Source organism: Myotis lucifugus, unplaced genomic scaffold (assembly GCF_000147115.1).
Source record: "Myotis lucifugus unplaced genomic scaffold, Myoluc2.0 scaffold_9, whole genome shotgun sequence".
Taxonomy (NCBI): domain Eukaryota; kingdom Metazoa; phylum Chordata; class Mammalia; order Chiroptera; family Vespertilionidae; genus Myotis; species Myotis lucifugus.
Window position 1 is genome coordinate 2,064,619 of NW_005871057.1, and position 22,797 is coordinate 2,087,415.

The 22,797-nt window shown below is 38.1% G+C and overlaps 1 protein-coding gene across 2 annotated transcripts in view; it reads left to right on the forward strand.

Moving 5' to 3' along the window:
- NAV3 (neuron navigator 3) overlaps window positions 1–22,797 on the forward strand; it is a 566,743-nt gene that overhangs the window by 311,304 nt on the left and 232,642 nt on the right. For both annotated transcript variants that reach the window (XM_023749753.1, XM_023749754.1), the window contains exons 2-3: window positions 6,682–6,799; window positions 7,415–7,467. In XM_023749753.1, coding sequence (XP_023605521.1) covers window positions 6,682–6,799; window positions 7,415–7,467 — 171 coding nt within the window. The remainder of the gene's footprint in view (window positions 1–6,681; window positions 6,800–7,414; window positions 7,468–22,797) is intronic.

Here is a 22,797-nt window from a genome sequence, read left to right on the forward strand (position 1 = left end):
TCAGTATTTTGTGGAGAGCAACACTCAAGGGGCTAAAGAGCCGCATGTGCCTCGCGAGCCGTGGTTTGCCGAGCCGCAGTTTGCCGACCACTGAGTTATACCATTTAAAGTGTTTAAAATAGTGGCTCACTCTCAAACAGTTGTTAGTGGACAGTACCTCTTGGAGAAAGAATGCTATATAGACTTTTTTTTCATGCTGCTGGTAGCAGTGGAAATGCAATTGAAGTTAAGCGAAATAAGATTTAGACTAGAACCAAAATTTTGCTATCCTATCTAATAAAAGAGTCATATGCAAATTGACCATCACTCCAACACATAAGATGGCTGCCCCCATGTGGACACAAGATGGCCTGCAGGGGAGGGCAGTTGGGGGTGACCAGGCTGGCAGAGAAGTGGTTAGGGGGTGATCAGGCGGGAAGGCAGAAGCAGCTAGGGGCAATCGGGGCAGCAAGCAGTTGGGAGCCAGCAATCCTGGATTGTGAAAGGGATCCCAGATTGGAGAAGGTGCAGACTGGGCTAAGGGACACACACACACCCATGCACAAATTTCGTGCACCGGGCCTCTAGTGGTTTTATAAAAATAAAATGGGGAAATGAGAATGAATAGTAGCTTAAAATGATATCCAGTCAACTTTTAATTTCCCCATTACTTGGGCAGAAACAGAGAAGCCAATTTCAAAAAGAGACTCCAAATATATCATTTAAAGTATTGCTTTGCCAAAACCGGTTTGGCTCAGTGGATAGAGCGTTGGCCTGCAGACTGAAGGGTCTCAGGTTCGATTCCGGTCAAGGGCATGTACCTGGGTTGCGGACACATCCCCAGTGGGAGATGTGCAGGAGGCAGCTGATCGATGTTTCTCTCTCATCGATGTTTCTAACTCTCTATCCCTCTCCCTTCCTCTCTGTAAGAAATCAATAAAATATATTTAAAAAAATAAAGTATTGCTTTAATCCTTTCTCTAATCACCTGTTTAACAAGTAATAATACTTATTCTATTAAACTGTTATTTAAGTTTTGAGTTTCAAAATGGTCAAATAGTAAGAGGTATACAGAGAAGTATCTTAAAAAGTGAAATAAGGCAAACTATATGCTATACTGTGCTATGATATTTTATATACATTATCCCATATAATAAACAGGTAATATGCAAATTGACCCTAATGGTGGAAAGACCGAAAATGACTAGTCACTATGATGCACAATAACCACCAGGGGGCAGACACTCAACACAGGAGCTGCCCCCTGGTGGTCAGTGCGCTCCCACAGGGGGAGCACCATTCAATCACAAGCCGGACTGATGGCTGCGAGCGCAGCAGTGGTGGCGAGAGCCTCTCCTGCCTCATCCTCAACGCTAAGGATGTCTGACTGATGGCGTAGGCCTGCTCCCCTGAGATGTCAGTAAGACATCTCCCAAGGGCTCCCAGGCTGCCAGAGGGACGTCTGACTGCCAGCTTAGGCTTATCCCCCAGGAAGCAGGCCTAAGCCAGCAGGAGGACATCTCCCGAGGGCTCCTGGGCTGCCAGAGGGAATGTCTGACTGCCAGCTTAGACCCTATCCCCCAGGGAGTGGGCCTAAGCCAGCAGGTGGACATCCCCAGAGGGGTCCTGGACTTCAAGAGGGCACAGGCCGGGCTGAGAGAGACCCCCCCCCACCCCTGAGTGCACAAATTTTTGCTCACCAGGCCTCTAGTCTATAATAATAAAAGCGTGGAGATAGTAGGTGTGTCTTTAATGTGGCAGTCTTCAAGCAAAGACGCATAGACTATCAATGTATTTAAAACTCATAGGTAAACTTATTGTAATATTCTAATGAGAGAGGATGCAAACCACCTAGTCAACTGTCATTCGAATCTGTTCAAATAACTACAACAGAATGATGAAATCATGTCTGGATTTTGGATCTGAACTCCAAAGTTGTCTATGGTTAATTTCCACAAAAATATTAGCATATTTCTTGTATAAGACATCCCACACTTTTCCAACCCAAAATTAAGAAATCAATATCTATATATATAAAAGGCTAATATGCTAAGTGTCCTTCCCACTGTCCGACCGGTCACTATGACGTGCACTAACCGCCAGGGGGCAGACACTCAATGCAGGATCTGCAGTGATGTACACAGAGAAACGGCACCGCAGACCTGGTGCCCACAAAGCAATGCTCGGCTTCCCCCAAGTGGGACACAGACCCCACCACCACCCTGGAGCAACAGCCCACCAAATCGCAGCCTATACTGCCATGGCTCAAAATGTGGCCCACAGCCCAGCCCAGCCCAGCCCAGAAACGGTGGCTGTGGGCACTGGGTAATGGCATCACGTTTTTGTTGACATTCTGAAGCCAAAATTGTCAACAGAATATGTCTGAAGACCAACTGTTGCCACAACATACCTCTGAAGCCAAAAGAAAGTGATGTGGTCAACAGAATATGTCTGAAGAACAGTCATCGACAAGTACTATCAACTGCCTTCATAGTTAAAAAAATAAAATTAAGAAGCATAATATGCTGATTAGACTGGACAGCTGAACTACCTTCCAGATGAAGCCGAGGCTGTGAGGGCCAATCCCCTTGCACAGATTTCATGCACTGGGCCTCTAGTATGATTATACTATACAAATCCTTTCTTAAAAATTAACAAACTGCTATATTTTCTGCAGAAGAAAGGATTGTTAATAACCACTGTGCATTGAAAGCAGAATAGATGGTTTTTTACTATATATTTCATCCTTACCTGAGGATATTTTTTAAAAGATAGAAAAAATATTTATATAATATTTAACATATACATTTATAAGTTTTTTTATTGTTTTATATTTCCTTACCTAGATTATACCATCTTATTGAAAGGCACTGATATACTTGAAGGGTCTTAGGTATCTTTTACATATGTTTATTAGAAATAATAAGTAAAATAATGTCTATAAGACTTAGTTTTTAATAGAGATTTCTTTTAAATTCATTTATTTATGTAGTCTGAGTTGATTTTTTTGATTGCAGATAAAGTCAGAGCCACTGTCTGAGCAAAGTTTCACATGTTAAAGTCTTCTCAGAGAAACATAGATTTTTATAGTAGGGTTTCTGTGGAAATCAGGTGGTTTCCTTCTACAAGTCAAAGCTCTTAAGCTTGGGATTCCTGGTCCATGTAAAAATTGTTTCATGAGCCAAATTATAGGCTTTCCCAATAAGGTCTTGAAGCTTAGCAGCTGGCTTCCCATTGGTTTTCTCACCTAAGTCCTGTGAGGGATTTAGATAGAGGCTAAGGTACTGTTGATATGCATTTGCCAAATGCAAATATTCTTGTTTTCACTTTTTAAAAATGTTCTTATTGATTTCAGAGAGAGGAAGGGAGAGTGGGAGAGAGGGATAGAAACATCAGTAATGAGAGATAATTGTTGATCGGTTGCCTCCTGACTGGGCATGGAGGCGACAACTTGGGCATGTACCCTGACCAGGAATCAAACCATGACCTCCTGGTTCATAGATTGATGCTCAACCACTGAGCCACACTGGCAGGACTTCTTGTTTTCATTTTTAATGTATTTCATTCAATATCTATTTAGATAAAAAATTTCCATAATGTATGCCTTCATAAAAGAAAATCCATGAAATATGGAGTTTTATGGAGTTGATGTCCCGATGGAGGCATTGCAGGTCTGCATGAGAACATGACAGCTTACAATCAGATATGTTCCTCTGGGTTGGAGGGTGGACAGATCTGTGGGCCCAGTGCATCAGAAGTCAGGAAGAGTCAGAGGTCTGAGTAATGTCAGGAGCGAGCAATACAATTTCTTTCATCTTCTTTTACCAATACCCTCTCATTTTTAACCCTCTGCCAAATGATACGTTTAACATTGTTGGAAAGCCATCTTAGCAAATACCAGATGCCATAATAATGATGATAATAGACATTTCTTCAGGGTTGACTCTGTGACATGTACTTTACAAGTGCTATCTTAGTTCTGACACAATCCTATAATATAAGTAGTGTTATTTTTATTTTTTAAATGAGGAATCTGCTGGCCTCAAAGCCAGGCCTGCCTGACTCCAGAATTCATGTTCTTTATCTTTAAATCACTCACCTGGTTCTTGTAACTCACTGCTATGACATAGGCACAAATCAAGACTGGGTCAACCCATAACAGCATGGTGATTATCAGAGAGAAAGGAGGGTGGAAGAGGTAGGAGAGGGTTTAGGGGGGATAAATAATGGTGGAAGGAGACTTGACTTGGGGTGGTGAACACACAATACATATACAGATGAATATATTCTAGAATTGTACACCTGAAACCTATATAATTGTATTAACCAATGTCATCCCAATCTATAGTAATAAAAGTGTAATATGCTAATTAGACCAAACAGCCAAACAACCTTCCGGACGTCCTTCTGGATGTCCTTCCGGACAAAGCTGCGGTGGCAGAGGCCTAGGCAGAGGCTGTTAGGGGTGATCAGACAGGCAGTGGAGCAGTTAGGGGGCAATCAGGCCATCAGGGGAGCAGTTAGGGGCGATCAGGTCAGCAGGCAGAGGCAGTTAGGGGTGATCAGGCAGGTAGGCAGAGGTGGTTAGGGGCAATCAGGCAGGCAGGCAGGAGAGCGGTTAGGAGCCAGCGGTCCTGGATTTCGAGAATAATGTCCGACTGACTCCAGAATTCATGTTCTTTATCTTTAAAGTCACTCACCTGGTTCTTATAACTCACTGCTATGACATAGGCACAAATCAAGACTGGGTCAACCTGTAACAGCATGGTGATTACCAGAGAGACATCCCCCTAGGGGTCCCAGATTAGAGAGGGAGCAGGCTGGGCTGAGGGACCACTCCCTTCGTGCACAAATTTTGTGCATCAGTCCTCTAGTAAATTCAATAAAAAACGATTTGAAAAATATTGGGTACTTGAAATTTCTACTAGAAGGCCAAACAATTAATGCTATATTTTGTTTGATGTGTAGATGAGGGGAGTGTGTCAATGTTTTAGATCTTAAATAGTATAAATCCTTATAAAAATTTACAATAAATAATACAAGAAGAATAAAATCTTTATTGAGGAAGATGATCACCATCTAGAAGTCATGTGCTTGTTTTCTAATTCTGAAGACAATTGTACGACTTACTTTTCTCACACTTTAATATTTTCATCAAAGATCATGAACATGAGAAAGGAGATGTAATTTTGCTCTCATTTGTTCCTATGCAATTGGCTGCTTCCAATTATTTATATCTTTCAGAAAACTTAATCACTATTACTTATGCATTAAGATGCAACTTTATGTTTTTTAAAATAAAGAAATACTCTATCTTCTAGATTGTATTTTTGGATATTTATATATAGGATACATTAAAAAAACACACAAAACCTTACCAGCTCTACTTTTAGGTAAAAATACAAGCATATGAGTGTGCAAAGATATGTATATAAGGGTGTCTTACAACTTTAGTTGTAATGGAAACATATTTAAACAAATTAAACATCCTTTAACTAGGGGATTGATATTATGTATAATAGAAAATCAAAGATAATGAGATAAAAGTATGGGAAAATATATGGGATATGGTTTTAGAAGTTTTATTAAAATTATATATAAAATTTTAGCCAGCTTTAGCTTAAAATCCTAGTGTGGGTGTGTGTGTGTGTGTGTGTGTGTGTGTGTGTAACATGGTGTTATAAGTAAAGTGTAAAGTTCTAGAAAAAACTTCTAGGACTATCCATGCCAAATTATTCCAAAGTGGGTGGGGTTGCAAGTTGTGGGGAGACTTTCACTTCTGATTCATTTTATTTTTGTAAAAACTACCTTTGGTTTTGTTAGATATAAAAGAGTGCTTTTTTACAGTCTGCTTGGCATTCAGTGCTTATGATTTAAGCTACAACTTACCTTTCCAGTCTAATTTGTCCTATTTTCAGAATACTGTTTTAATTAAAACTGAAAAGTCTGAAACAGTTTTATCCTTTCTGTTAAGATACCTTACATAAGTAGGGGCCCCATTACATTTGAAACATTTTATTTTTGTGAAACTTCTGGCCAGTTCCAACTTTTTCTTCTATCATAATCTGTTACTGGAGTCATCTTACTGTGTCAAATTGCCAGCGCCCTCAATTCTATATTGTAATTTCTATGTAATAATTGCATTTGCTTCCTCTCTTCTCTTATACAAACACATTTCAAGAGGCTGAAATGGGTGATAACAGTCTGAATAAAATATCTTAGGGATTTGCAATTAATTCCTAAAATGATGCCAAAAAATTGTCACATATAGTATCACATGTTACAAATGTAAATAAAGTCTTCTCAGAGAAACACATTTTTATAGTAGGGTTTCTGTAGAAATCGGTCCAGGTGGCTTCCTTCTACAAGGCTAGACAGATTATTTACCATCTGATAGAACCAGGGGCAAGAGAGTGAAATCCCAAACTGATTTGCAAGCAGGAGTCATCTGGGGAGTTTTGCTGTGTCACAAGTGACTAGCCCCTGGTTTTGAAAGAGTGAATCATCTCCCTGTGAAACAAGAGATAAGTGGAGGAAAGAGCTGTTTAAAATTTTTTACAACTATTTCCTTTTGAGCTATGACTTCGTGAACTGGAATGTGATTCAGAATAGCTTCCCTTTGAATCCAGCATTTGTCTTCAGAGTTTTTATTAGCTCCTTTCCCTCAGCCCATCTCACTTCTTCCCTCCCTCTGTTCAACAGATTTACACGGACTGGGCCAACCACTACCTGGCAAAATCGGGCCACAAGCGGCTGATCAAGGATTTGCAACAAGACATTGCAGATGGAGTGCTGCTAGCCGAGATCATCCAGATCATAGGTAAGCCCTGCCCTGTGAGAGAAAACCTCACTGGCTCTGCTCCCACGCCTTTTGGTAAAACACAGTTTCAGTCAAATGCATGCAAACGTGGTCCATGTGTCTGGGATTAGTGTAGCTCTCCTCTCCCATGATTTAAATTGAAATGTTTTTGTGGCAATGTTGGAAAAAGGCAGTGTGGCCACACTTTTAAATGGTTAGAACTGTATCATACATACACTGAATTGTCAGAAATGAATGCTTCATTAAACCATATGTCTCCCATGTGTGCATTTCATTAGCTGGAGCAACTTACGCACTCGGAGATTCCTTGAAACTGTATCCTGACCCAGCGGGGACAATTGTGAAAGGTTTCATGTCAGCAGTCATTTGGCATGGACTAAAGAATTAGCAGCAACTTCCTTCTCACTCCCCCCCCTTTTTTTGCCTTGTGCATATGGAATTGTCGGCTGCTAACAAGTGTGTCCTCTTGTACTTTGCTTGGGAGATAGAGTGAATGTAGCAGCAGCATTTTGCTTGGTGTTTTGTTTTTTGTTTTAGTGTTGTTGTTTTTGTTTTGTTTTTTAGCCTTTTGTGTTTTCTTTTTTTTCTCTCTTTTATTTTATTTCTTTACTTTAGCAAATGAAAAAGTTGAAGATATCAATGGATGTCCTAGGAGTCAATCTCAGATGGTAAGATTCACATTGAATCTAAAATAGTGCTTATCTTCACTTCCAGGTTTAACTGCATTTGTAAATGGACTAGGAAATTATTTTGCCTGTCTTCCTTCTTGTTTAAGAAACCATTTGAAACATTCTATGATATGTATTTGGCTGGGGGAGAGGGGGTTGCTGTTTATGAACAAGTGACAGCATTAGTACAATTGAATGTGTGTGACTCCTGAGTAGCATATCCCCAGATGTTTTAACACATCCTGACATCTCTTTTGTTCATGTCTGAATAATTTGACACTGGTCTTGGTGGTAATAAAACCCATTTCCAATTTGAAGTGGAGCCCTTTTGTCTGGACAACTGGCTTGAAGAACAGAACGTGCCATGTGCACTTTTAAAATATATGAATAGTATTTTCTTTGTTCATAACAAAGTCCAATGTAAACACATGGATTCTTCAACGCTTTTGGAAATAGCTCGAAAGGCACGCTCTGGAAGTGTGCTGAGCAGTGACTAATTGGGACATATGATTCATGGCCTTTTCCAGAAAGTCATTGATCTGAGGTTTGCCTTTCCCTCAGTCTTCTCTTATCTTTACCGACTGGTAAACCTTCAAGGTTTATACCAAAATAATGGGTTAATAAATTGCTGAAATAAAAACTTACCCCTTTCTTAATGAAATAGCCACAACTTAATGTTATAGGACAGCCTGAAATGCAAAATGCCTTACCTGAACTTTCATCAGAGATAAAATCAAGAAGGGCAGCCAAAATCCATAGCGTGAGGTTTCTTCCAAAACTCTTTTTAGCACAGAAGAGACATTTTATATAAACTTTATGAGTTTTCAATTGTCAGAGACTGGAAAATGAAAAAAAAAACACAACTGAACTTTTTTGACCTGCTGACCTGCTTTATTTAATGTGAGAAAACTAATATCCAAAATAATAAAAGGAATTTCTTTTTAAGGTGATTAACTAGCACATCAATTGCGCCTGTGTGTGTGTGTGTGTGTGTATGTGTGTGTGTGTGTGTGTGTGTTTAATGAGCACTCCAAGGACCTGTTACAATGTTGTAAACTCTGTGTAGCTGCTGTGGAAAAAAAAATCACTGTTAAGAAAAACTGTAAAGTACATAAATTTTAAGGAAATTTCCTAATTTAATTACTCTGAGCACTAACATGACTATGGAAATTAATTATAGTTGTTTTCTGAAGTTTTACTTAAAGCATTTGCAATCCCTTTGTACCCTGCTACAATTACAGCTGTGTGCTATTGAGAAAGACATGTAACCTTTTTGAGCCTTAGCTTTCTCATCTATAAAAATAATTTCCGCCCTAACCGGTTTGGCTCAGTGGATAGAGCGTTGGCCTGCGGAAAGGGTCCCGGGTTCGATTCCAATCAAGGGCATGTACCTTGGTTGTGGGCACATCCCCAGTAGGAGGTGTGCAGGAGGCAGCTGATCGATGTTTCTCTCTCATCAATGTTTCTAACTCTCTATCCCTCTCCCTTCCTCTCTGTAAAAAATCAATAAAATATATTTAAAAAATAAATAAAAATAATTTCCAATTAGGATATGATAATGACATATAATTATGAACATTTTTACTACCTAAACTGATATGGAAATGAACAATAGTATTGCTACTAACTTTATAAGGAGCACATTTCTGAATTACCACCTGTGAAAAGATTTTTAGGGCTTTCATATTATAAATCCCTATAGTCCCAGAATATCATATATTATATTTCTTAAGGCCAATGATGTTGGTTTTGCTTTCATCATTTTAACCATAAGGGGGTGTTGGATACTAAAACTCTTACCTTCTCTGCTCTCATTCCAATTTGATTCTAACAACCCCATGAACAAACAAGCTATTACTTTATGACAGGAGGAAAAAGCCTCCAAAGCTTATAACTGGATAGAGATGCAGTCCGTAGATATTATTCTTGAAACATCTGTACCAAAGAGTCTACAAACCTATAAAAATACCCTCATGAGTTTCAGTAACTTTTTATTACTTCCTGCTCCTTATTAGCCCCCAAATGTCATGTAATATCTCATGTGCATGTCATATTGAAATTTCTGCTTCTGATTAAAAACAAATTTAAAGGAACAGAAAAATCAAAGCCTAAGAAACGTAAATGCTATGAAAAGGTAGTTTTCCAGGCAAAAAGTATTAGTCAGAATCACATTGGATTGTGAGTAAGAATGACTTGGATTCTATTTTTTTCTGATGTGGTTGGACTTTGAATAAAATTGGCATGTCCTCAATAGGTTGATTCAGAAGAATACACATGATTTAAATGTAAAGTTTTTGCCCCTGTTCTTAATTGGCATTGGCACTATGCTATTAATGAATTAAAAATCCAGACTTTAACAGAAACAAGAAAGTAGAGGAAAGAGAATTATGAAAGCATGGCTCGACTTACAAATTTCATTTACCTATTCCAAACAGGATGTTTCTTCTTTATCATATAACAGCCCAGAGGCACTGTGTCAGGAACAGGGGAGTGCTGTTCCCACTCACAGAACTACTTTGACCACATCTTTTTATATATCTTAGCTTTTGTGGCCTTGAGTGCTGTTTGTGTTTAACACAGGTAAGGTAAAATTAGGTCTGCTACTATTTCTGGCCACAAGTTGTCTTTATTTAAATTATAGACTTGATAACTTTTATTGGATTATTTTAAGCCTTTGAGAAGATAAGTTCACTGGTGGTATGAATCTACAATATATGGATGGATTCCTGTAACAGCCAGGCAGCTCATATTGAGCTAATATATTAACTGAGCACCCAAGGTGCCAGGTATAGGGACACTTGAGGATCACAGGAGCAAATACTTAAATAATAGCAACAGTGTTGCATAGACAAGAACAAAAGGACCGTGAAGGAATGAGCTTGGTGTGTTCCGGAGACAGGTAGAAGACCACTGTGGTTTGAGCACAGTGAGAGGCATGTTATTCGTCGGTTCTGAAGCCTTTGAAAGACTTAAAGTTGGGCTATGACATGATCTGATGTGAATATTAAAGAGGTAACCCGAGATGCTTTCCAGGAACTGTAGAATACGTGTTGCTCTCACATTGTATGTGAGAGATGAAGAATATAGGGAGTATAAAATGGTCCCTGATTTCTAGGCCTGAGTGAGTAAGAGGTTGCCATTAAATGAGATGATTAATATAGAGAGGGAAAACAAATTCAGATTTTGATGAGTAGAGTTTAATGTATCCTTTGGAATATCAAGCAGGCGGTGACTTTAGGCTATCAATCATGTGTTTCTGAAGGACAGACGTAAGAATAAACCAAGTGCATAAGTAATGGTTGAAGCTGTGGGCAAGTATGAGATCTCGCAGGTCTGTGTAAAGTCAGAAAAGGGAAAGAGTGATGAGAGAGTGAGCCCACTATTGAGAGGAAGGGGATCAACAGATGTGGATTGTTAATCCTTAGGTAGCTATGGTAGCTTAAGCTCTAGTACTCGGACTGAGTGAGACAGGGCAAAGCAATGTAAGCCTATGTAGCAGATGTTGCCAAATGCTACATTGCCAACTAGTTGGTGTACTGGAATGAGGAAGCTTGTTCTGGTCATTGGACAGGCATTAATGCCCTTCCTGCAAACATCTGTAGAGTGCTTGTGTGCTGAGGAGTAACTAAGGGGTGCAGATATCCATTGAGTCATGAATAATCTTTCTAAAAGTTTCCTGTTTAATAGAAGAATTAAAAAACACATACGGTTTGAGAGGAAGGAGGATGTGGAGGGGAGCAAGCAGAGGAGGAGGAAGCAGTAAGGAGAGAGAAGGAGGATCCAGGGGAAAAGGGAGACAAGTGATGACGCCAAATTCTGCAGCCAGTGGCAAAGGAGGAAATTTGAAGTCGGAGTGGAAGATTTAATGTCAGAAAAGAATGCATTTTGCTTCGTGCCATGGGCAAATGAGATATGATTGCATGAAGATGTGTGTATTTTACAGTGGATTACAGAAGAATTGAAGGAATTCAAATCAATATGATAGCAACTTCAAGTATTAGATAACACTAATGTGCTCTTTTCTGTGTGATTCTTTAATGGTCATGTTATATAAAAAAATTCAATTATAGTATCTAATAATAGATACAGAAAATGCAAAAGTGATTCCTCCAAGTAACATGGACCAAAGAGTACATATTTAAGAAAAGCATGAACTTGTCCTTTTAGCAGCTTATTAACACTATTGAGAGATTGTGATTCATATTTATTCAGTTTTAAAGCCGTGGCTACCTTTCCTTAATAAGCTCACGACTAAACTCATCCTGAAAAACAGAACTTAATTTGTAGGAGCTTATTCAACACTATGTTTAACCACATCCAAAGATGAAGTTACCAATATGGACAGCACCTGTTAAGTAATTTCTATGTGGGAGGTATCAGGATTTGGTGAGATTACATGAGGAAATAAGTTAGTAAACTATAAATACCAGGAATGTCCAGAATGCCCAGCAGATTAAAAATAGCATTAAAAAATGCCCAACATTCATTTGAAATGCACAGGCACAAGTGCAAGGTTCTTAGACAAAAATGTAAGACATGGAGGGGAAAATTATTTTGAAAACAAAAATTTATTTTTAAAATAGACCATTATATTTAAGGACTTTCACAAGTGCATGGGGGCGGGAATTAGGAAATTTGATTATGTTGAATGGTTGCACACCAATAATTCAATTATATGTCTGAGCTAAGGATCTGGCAAATGTGGTCACAGCTTGTCCTTCCTCTTTGCTACTTCCTCTCTTTACCTCACCCTAGTAACTCAATTGTTTTCAGCCACAACCTTCAACCTTGTTTACTATCACATTACGTTATTGAAAACTTGATGATATGAGAATTTTTGGAATTCTTCTCCTTCATATCCTTTTTTTATTCCTAAAAGATAGAAAATTAGGTTTCAGTCTTCCCTTAATTCTCTGATTCTATGAACCACAGGGTTGAGACTTTCAGAATAATTACCTATTGGATTTCACAGGCGTCTGCATTCCATTCCTGCTGTGTACAGTGATCTGGACAGTGAGACCATTCCTGATATCTGTACTTTTATCAGCGCTCTGCCCTTTAAAATTTTAATTCTTCCGACCACTTGTAATTGCTGCTGTTTTAAAAGTCTTATTTAGGTAAGATGAGAAGATGAGGTTTCTAACCAAATAGGGAAGAGATCAAATATTGGAATGCTCTTAAAGGTTTAACAAAATCTTATAAATGGCATACTGTAGGATTCTAGCACTCTGACTCAGGGGAGTGGAATATTACTAAGATAGCTCATTCCCATGATTCCCTGCCATTTTTGAAACTGTTTATCTCTTTGAATGACTGGAAAAAGATAGCTTAATGAAGACAAATGCTTTACTACCAATATAGGCCTGATCTCTAACAAAACACTATATTAAAATCTTTACTTTCTTGAACGATTTCCTTTTCATAAAGGTTCAAACTTTGGAAGAATAATCATAAACTACTAGTATTAAGAAATTTATATTTTAGTATTAGAATATCAATCACCCTGATGACTTTTAAAACTGAGTTTGTCTCTCAAAGTTGCTCTGTAAACCAGTAATTTGAAGTTCAAATGAAGCAAATGAAATAACATGGAAGTGTGCTGTGTTGAAAGGACAATGGCCACTGGAATTCTAATCCTGACTCTGTGACCCAGGGAAAATAATTCAGTAAACACTCGAAGTCTCTGCCTATTTCTGCAATGAGGAAATGAGAACTATAAAGTCCATTGGAACTCTTAGTTGCTAGATTGATTTAACAAAACACCAAAGACCATGCTTCTGCTCCGTATTCTAGCTTAAAGATTATTTGGATCTTTATAACTTTTTAAAACTATACTCATAGTAAGGTAAGAATGATATTTCCTAAAATATAAGATATCCCAAAAAATGTATACATACATTTTAAATACATTTTTGGGGAATACCCTGTATATGGTCTAATTTATAAAGAAAAACAAAGGCAACATGGAAATTATATCTATTCTATCTTCACCCAAGGATATGTCTAGAGAGAGGGTGGCAAAGAGAGAGAGAAAAAGAGAGAGTGATAATAAACATCAGTTGGTTGCCTCCCGAAATCTAGGTATATTCCCTATGTGCCCTGACCAAGAATGGAACCCTCAACCTTCTTGTTGTGTGGGACAGGATGACACTCCAACCAACTGGGCCATCAGCCAGGGCTGGAAATTATATTTTTATGGGAGTTATCTGGTCTGCCATTCAGATATCAAATAAGCATTGAAAGTACAAGAATGCTTTTCTATATTAATGTTGTATTATAGAGTAAATGGTTTAAGTGTTCCCCTTAGAAGTATTGTATTTAAATTAGTTTGTATCATTAGTAGGACAAATATAAATTGAAGTAAAAATTAATTTTTTTATTGAATTCCAGATTCTATGTACATTTTTTTCTTTCTTTTCGGAGAGAAGATAAAATTTTTCTTCTTTTTTTGGAGGGAAATTCATCCTTTATGTATGTACATATAATAGCAATTGATTAATATTGTTAATATTTCTAGTATTTATTTATTACTAGAGGCCCAGTGCAAAAAATTTGTGCACTCGGGGGGGTCCCTCAGCCCGGCCTGTGCCCTCTTGCAGTCTGGGACCCCTCGGGGGATGTCCACCTGCTGGCTTAGGCCCGCTCCCCAGCGGGATTGGGCCTAAGCTGGAGGTCAGACATCCCTCTGGCAGCCCGGGAGCCTTTGGGGGATGTCCACTTCCCAGCGGGGAGCAGGCCTAAGCTGCAGTCGGACATCCTTAGTGCTGCTGAAGAGGCGGGAGCGCACTGACCACCAGGGGGCAGCTTCTGCATTGAGCATCTGCCCCCTGGTGGTCAGTGTGTGTCATAGTGACCCGTCATTCCCAGTTGTTCTGCTGTTAAGGTCAATTTGCATATTACCCTTTTATTATATAGGATAGAGGCCTGGTGCATGGGTGGGGGCTGGCTGGTTTGCCCTGAAGGGTGTCCTGGATCAGGGTGGGGGTCCCCGCTGGGGTGCCTGGCCAGCCTGGGTGAGGGGCTGATAGCTGTTTGCAGGCTGGCCACGGCCCCCAGCCACCCAAGCTCCCAGTGGAGGCTGGCTGAAAGCAGGTATATGGGATTTATTTATCTTCTATAATTGAAACTTTGTTGCCTTGAGCAGAGGCCACAGCCGGCCAGGGAAGGCAGAAAGCTTGGCTTCCTCCATCGCTGGGGCAACCAAGCCTCCTGCTTGCTTCAGCTCCATGGCTGCCGGCCGCCATCTTGGTTGGGTTAATTTGCATATAGTCGCTGTGATTGGCTGGGGGCATGGCTTGGGGGCGTGGTGGAGGTACTGTTAATTTGCATGTTTCTCTTTTATTAGATTAGATTAGATTGACATTATTAGGGTGATATTGTAGCACAAAAGCATACAGGTTTCAAGTGTGCAACTTAACAAAATATCATCAGCATATGCATGGTCACCCATCGCCCCAAGCATAGTCTCTTTCAGTCCCAATTTTTCCCCACTTTGCCCTCCTCCACCTAGCTTAGCCCCCAACCCCCTTTCCCTCACTATCACCACAATGTTTAAATTGTGTCTATGTTGTTTTTGCTTGATCCCTTCACCTTCTTTCATGCATATCCCAACCACCTTCCCCTCTGACAGCTGTCAGTCTTAAGAGACACCTACTATATATTTGAATATCAACCACTTTCCTAAACATTCAGCATGCTCTTTATCCTGATAATTTAACTGAAAATGCTATAAATTGTTTCCCACTGATAGGCCAGTATCCCAGTAAACAAAAGTACAATCAAACCTAGCATTACAAAATGTATTCTGTTGCAATCTTTTTATAATTATAGTTTTTTTAAAAGAATTTACTGCTCCATATTTTTCAACCTCCTTTTAAAATTTAATAGAAAATTGCCACTTACAATACTCTATAGCAGAGGTGGGCAACCCCTCGCACGTGTGCCAAACATGGCATGCCAGTAACTTTTGCTACGTGAAACCCTCTCTTATAATCTTCCATTTACAATTTTTTTCTTAATATCGACTTTTTTATTTTTCAGATAAATTCAGTATAGGTGCATCTTTGATAAATAAATAATTTTACATGACAAGTTATCTTAAAGACCATAGACATGGATTGATGAGAGAGGGGAAGAGCAATTTCTATGCCTCTGCCTTAACTCTCCCTGCCTTCCTAGATCCGACCAGTGTTTTGGTTTTATCCACATATGCTTGTGAATCTTTGTTCTCAGTGATGAATTTTGTTAAGTCTCATAATAGGAGTGGACTGACGGATGAAAGTAGTAGCTCGTGCATATATCTGAAGGTCACGAAATATAAACCTGATATAAAATCTCTGTCATCAGTGATGCAGCAGCAAAAGTCCCACTGATAATATCAAATGGAGTCATAAAGTTTTCTGTCGGACTATCAGTGTATATGTATACATTAAAAAATAAATGTGTTTTTCATCATCATATACTGTGTTTTTGTCACTCGAATGAATTTTATTATTTCTTCAAGGTTCTTCACATACGTACACCTTAAGAGATATCAAGTAGGCGTAACATGTTCTCATAAAATTAGGGTTGGCACGCAGAAGAATTTTGAGTCAGAGATTTTGCTGGTTTTGGCACGCACTCACAAAAAGTTTGTCCACCCCTGCTCTATAGTAAATATATATAACAGAACAATTGTAAATCCCTACTTTAGAAAACAATATACTAAAGTATGAAGCAGTTTTGAATATGAACTGTGATATTCTTAGCTTAAGATACTATGATGATTAAATAATGTCATAAAAAGTTAACTCATATAAGGAGAGGAAAAGGAAATAATATAGAGGAAATATTATTCACTTGATCTCATTACAGTCATTTGAAGAGTTTATCTTTGATGAGATAAATTATTTGAAAATCAGTTGACATGTCCAAACTAGTTGCTTTATGACATTATACTTAAATAATTTTAATATTCATTAAATTAAACTGACATGTGTGGATAGACACAGACAAAAATTTGTGATGTGCCTGGTTACACATAAAATTGTATTGCCCACTTGATTTGTATTAGCCTGTTTCAAACAAAAAATGTTGTGAAATCATGGCATAGAAACATTAAATTTTAGAGGTGGCCCTGAGTTCAACAATGTCAGGATCACTTACCTTTTCACCTGTTGATTGAATGTCAATCATATTGACATTCAATATGCCAATATGGTGCTGTGCTGGATGCTTTCTTGCATTTTTCATTAGTTATCACAGTAAACCTGCAAAGGAACTGGGTCCCATGGAGGCTGCCTATGTTCCTGTTTAGTGAATTGAAGAATCAGTATTTGGTCTAATGTCTATGCCATTGTGCTTTTAAACTTATTAACAAATCTATTTAATGAAATAAGGCCTAGGATACAAATATTTAAATAAAAATCATCATCTCCTCCCTCCCCTCCTTCCTCTTCTGCCTCCTCCTTCTCCTCCTCATTCTCATTCTCCTTCTTCAGTGTTTTGGTCCCTCTCCCTCTCCTCCCTCCCCTGCCACCTCCACCCCCACTCCCCTGTTATCTCTAAACTTTCAATATAAATAAGCATTTTTTTCTTGACTTTTATACTTGTTTCTCCTATCTACAGCAAGAATATAAACTTTGGTTAGGTTGGGAGAGATTATGGGCATGTGAGATAAATAATGATTTATAGATTTTTGTAGTGAAATTATGCATTGGGCAAATAATTGTTATATCTAACATTGGGCCCTATATATAAAGATTATTTAAGTATAGAACAGTTTTATAGCTTCATAATAAAAGAGTAAGTAAAATTCCTTGTTTTGTTTTCTAAAACAAACTGAAAAGCAGGAATTTATTAAAAACTCACAGAGTATATCTTCAAGTCAATGAATACTAGTGTAATTTTAATGTTATATTTATAACACTTTCTATTGGCAATCATAGGTTATAATGAAGATTTAATATAATCTATAATGGACAATGAAATTGAATGATGTTCATTATCCTCTAATTATCAAGTCAGTTAAAGTGAAATAGTAGAATTTTTTGCAACAAAAATTTTATCTGATAAAATCCTAATGAATTTTTCAAATCTGTATATATACATTTATCTATTTGCATATACACACACAATTCTGTTATTGCATGTGTTTATATAAAACATTTCTAGTATGAATATATATATATATATATATATACACACACACACACACACACACACACACACACACACATATACTTAATATGGAGCTATGGAGCTAAACTCTTTATAAACATCTTCAATTCTCACACAATATATTATGTGGGGACTATTTTTATGCCCACTTCACAGATAAGGAAGCTGAGGCTTCCAGAAAGTAAAACCTTCCTCAATTTCTTATAATATGTAAAGTGCATAACAAGTATGCTCACACAGTTTTATTGGACTGGAAAGCTTTTAATTATTATACAAAAATGATTAATTAATAAACTGACTCCTTTTATCTAACCAGAGAGCAATTAAATAAAATAGCCAACTGAAGAGCTAAATAAAATTATTATCCTCTATCCCTCTTCATTCCCCACAACACTGACTTGAGATGGGAAAGGAAAACATGCAGCCTAGTATTGCAATGATGTGAGTCATATAGTTAATTAATTAACTAACCTGTACCTTCACCTCCCCTCCTCACAGGCTCAACAAATCAAAAACGCAGAGGGCAAGGCCTGGAAATCTGCATGTTCACAGAACCCAGCTCACCCTTAGGCTCGCTGTAGTTACAATATCTACTGCTGTACTAAGTAGATAATAATATCAGGTTTCTATGGCTGCTGTGACAAATTATCACAAACTTGGTGGATATAAACAATAGAAAGTTACTCTCTCTCTCAGTTCTAGAGACTAGAAGTTTAAACCGGTATTGCAGGGCCAAAATCAAGGTGCAGCAGTCTCATGTTTCCTCCAGAATCTGTAGGGAAAATCCATTCCTGGCCTCTTTTGGCTTCTGGTGACTGCAGACATTCCTTGGCTTATGACCCTGTCAATCATTCTATATATCAATCCATTAGGGTATAAAAATGCATTGGATATTTGTGCAATCATTTGGAAATATTTACACCTTAAAAACTTAGGATATGTATGAAACAAGTGCATTTTACACACGACCTCTGTCTGCCTTCACACTACACAATTTCATTCTTACATTCAACCAGATATTTATTGAGCACCTATTTTGTGCCAGGCACTATGTGCTAGCTGCCTGTCAGTCACGTAGAGAGCTTGCGTCAGAGGCTGGAAATAGCTCAGTCAGAATGTCTAAATTACAGTGGGAGGAAGCATCATGTGGCAGAGACTGACGGTTGAGTTTTATTTCTGACCCTGCTATTAATTGTGCAAACTTATAAAAAGTATGTCATCTCCGTAAGCCTCTATGGAGTAGGAAAATAATATCTCATCTACCAGAGTTTATGATGAAAATGAATGAGCGTTTTTGTATTTGGAGTAAATAACAAAAATGCTTAAAACTCTATGAATTTCCTTCCTGTGCTAGGTTGTTGAGTGGGGGAGGAAGAAGTAGCTTCAAAACCATTTTCCTGCTTCCATTCCTGACATATTTTTAGGGTTTTCCAACTGCAGCTGTTCACTTAGTGTGTTATGAAGTCAATGTTATAAATGTTATTTTTTAAATGAAGTACACTGAAATAGCATTTTTTAACGATCAGAATTTATTGTAGACTAGAGGCCCAATGCACAAAATTGGTGCAAGGGGCTTGGCCCTCACAGTCCTGCTGCCTCAGCCCTCATCCAGAAGGTCGTCTGGATGGTCATTCCACTGTTCGGCCGTCCGGTCTAATTAGCATATTATGCTTTTATTATTATAGATAGTATGGTAGAAATTGATTTCTGAAACATTTACTATCTATCAATAAATCTGTGTATGTAGCGTGTGTCATATAAAAGGTATGTCTTCAATGCAACACCGATCATTTCTTTCTTTTGCTTGAAACACACCATTAGCTCCCAGTGCTTTAAGGTCAGGTACAGACCCTCAGCAGGGCATGGAGGATGCTCTTTGTCTCGCCCTGTTTATCTCTATGGCCTTTTCTCCTGCCACTGCTGTTCTCCAGTTTTCAAGATTCTTGCTTCTAGAGTTTCTTCGTCCTGCTCTCTCTTACATAGGTTCTTTAAACTGATTGAAGGCCACCAACCTTTGGAGTGGTTTATTTCCGCATCAGTAAACAAAGAAGTTGTGGAGAAAGATTTAAACGAGTTTCAACTCTCAATATCCCCAGCTACTCTGAATTGCTTGCATGGTTTCTCAGCCATGACCAGTTCACATCGTGGTCCTTTCTCCAGTCCACTTCACACCACATCCTCTTATTTGCTGAACTCTTCCTAATCTTTCAGGGACTACGCTCAGGCTTCCTTTTAAGCAGAAAGATCTGGGGGTTCATGAGACAGGCTCTGGTGTTGACATATTCTGTCTGTGTGACCTTTAGCATGCCAATTTAATTTTCTACTAACACTTTTCTCATTTTAAAATGCTACAGTAATGGAAACTTCAGAAGAAAATGTCTTTATAAGTGTGTTAAGTCTTAGATAATAATAACTTTCTCCATTTCTTGCCCCTTGATCTCTAACCAGGAATAAACCCTTCTGTCTGCTTCTTGCTTCTTTCCAGTTGTCTGTGTTTCTCTGACCATAATATTTTTGCATTACATTGGAATTCTCTCTCTCCTATAAATTATATATATTTTAAGGGCCTGGCAATGTTTTAATGAACTAATAATTGTGTTTTTCCTAGTTAAACCATGATTTATTTTTTTACTTATGTTTTATATTTTTATTTTTTATTAACATTTACATGTGATATTATTTTGTACTAGTGGCCTAGTGCATAAATTTGTGCACATTGAAAGGAAAGTAATTAGAAGAAATATTTTATAGCGCTATTCGCCCCTCTCTATAATAGAAGTAAGTGTCAACCAAATTCACAATCGACAATGACAGATCAAAACACATGTGTGCAATTGGCGCCAGTGAGAGCTGTATATGTGTCATGCATGTGCGGGTCAACTTAGCCTTTTATAGATATAGAATAAACTTGCTTAATTAGACCTGCTTTCTGATTTAGCTAAACTTTATCCAGCCCAGTGAAGCACCCCAACTTCTCTTTCAGGTAATTGTCAGCAACACAGCAGTAAATATCAACACAAAGCAGGTTATTATTATAAATCATGCAGGGAGAACAAAGGGTAAAATATTTAACTGCAGCAGTGTTTGACTATATTCTGCACAGTGAGAAAACCTGAAGCCATTTTCAAGGTCCACTATTTCTTACTTCTTTTCATTCAGGTCAAGTTTCTAAACTTTCTAAATCTCCATTTCCCAGTTAATGAAAAGAAAATAGAATTCCACCTAGTCTCCTATCTACTACTCCAGGACTTCTGTGAGGATCAAATGAGATGAGGCATGGGGAAAATGCTTCACAGACATTTGGTTAAAGTGTAAATGTTTCCACCTGGCTATAAAGCAAGTGAGGTCCTGGGATAAAGAAACTCCAAGGTGGCTAGGGAGAGGAAGCCGGGCATTGCCATGTGACATCATTACCCGGCACCCACAGCCACCATTTCCAAGCTGGGCTGGGCTGTGGACCACATTTTGCGCCATGGGGTTGTCAGCATCATCTGTGATTTGGTGGGGTGTTACTCCGGGGTCGTGGCAGGGCCTGTGTCCCACTTGTGGGAAGCTGAGTGTTGCTTTTTTGGCACAAGGTCTGCGCTGCCATTTCCCTGTAAATGGCCAGTGCATATCATGGCAGCTCCTGCAATGAGCATCTGCCCCCTGGTGGTCAGTGCACATCATAGCGACTGGTCGTTCTGCTGGTCATTCTGCCACTTGGTTGATTTGCATATTAGGGTTTTATTATATAGGATTCCCAATTTCCCTATGCTGTGCTGTATGTACATCCCTATGACTATTTTGTAACTACCATTTGTATTTCTTAATCCCTTCACCTTTTTCATCCAGGCCCCCAACTCTCTTCCTCTGTGGCAACCATCAGCCTATTCTCTACCTATGAGTCTGTTTCTATTTTATTTGTTTATATTGTTCTTTAGATTTCACATATGAGTGAGATCATACGGTATTTTCTTTCTCTGACTTACTTACTTTACTTAGCATAATACCCTCTAGGTTTATTCATGCTACAGCAAAAGATAAGATTTCATTCTTTTCATGGCTGAGTAATATTCCATTGTATATATGTACAGCCACTTTTTTATCCACTCATCTATTGATGAACACTTGGGTTGCTATTATATCTTAGCTATTTTAAATAATGCTGAAGTGAACAGAGGGGGTGCATATTTTCTTTCACATTCGTGTTTTGATTTTTTTCTGATATATACCCAGTAGAATCGCTGGGTCATAAGGCAGTTCTATTTTTAATTTTTGAGGTAGCACAATACTATTTTCCATAGTGGATGCACCTAACTGGATTCCTACCAACAGTGCACAAGGGTTACCTTTTTTCTACATCCTTACCAACTCTGGTTGTTTGTTGATTTATTGATGATAGTCATTCTGCCAGGTGTGAAGTGATATCTCATTGTGGTTTTAATTTTCATTTATTTCATGATTAGTGACATTAAGCATTGTTTCATGTGTCTGTTGACCACCTGAAGGTCCTTTTTTGGAGAAGTGTCTATTGGGGTTCTTTGCCCATTTTTAACTGGATTATTTGTTTTTATGGTATTGAGTTGTATGAGTTCATTATAAATTTTGGCTATTAACCCCTTATCATATGTATCATTGTCTAATATATTCTCCTATTCAGTAGATTATCCTTTCATTTTGTTGATGGTTTCCTTTGCTGTGTAAAACTTTTAATTTTATGTAGTCTCATTTGTTTTTCTTTTATTTCCCTTGTCCAAGGCAATATATTAGAAAAACTATTGCTAAGAGAAACATCATAGATTTTACTCCCATATTTTCTTCTAAGAGTGTTAAGGTTTAGAGTTTTACATTAATAATTAATCCATTTTTAGTTCATTCCTGTGTAAGGTGTAAGAAGATAGTCTAGTTTCATTTTTTTTGCATGCATCTGTCCCATTTTTCAAACACCAGTTATTGAATAAACTGTCTTTACCCCATTATATCTTCTTGCCTCCTTATTCATATATTAATCAACCACATAGGAATGGGTTTATTTCTGGGCTCTCTATTCTATTCCATTGATCTGTGTTTCTTTTTTCACGTGAGTAATATGCTGTGTTGACTATAGCCTTGTAGTATAGTTTGATATTAGGTAGCATGATACCTCCAACTTTGTTCTTCTTTCTCAAGATTGCTGTGGCTATTTGAGAT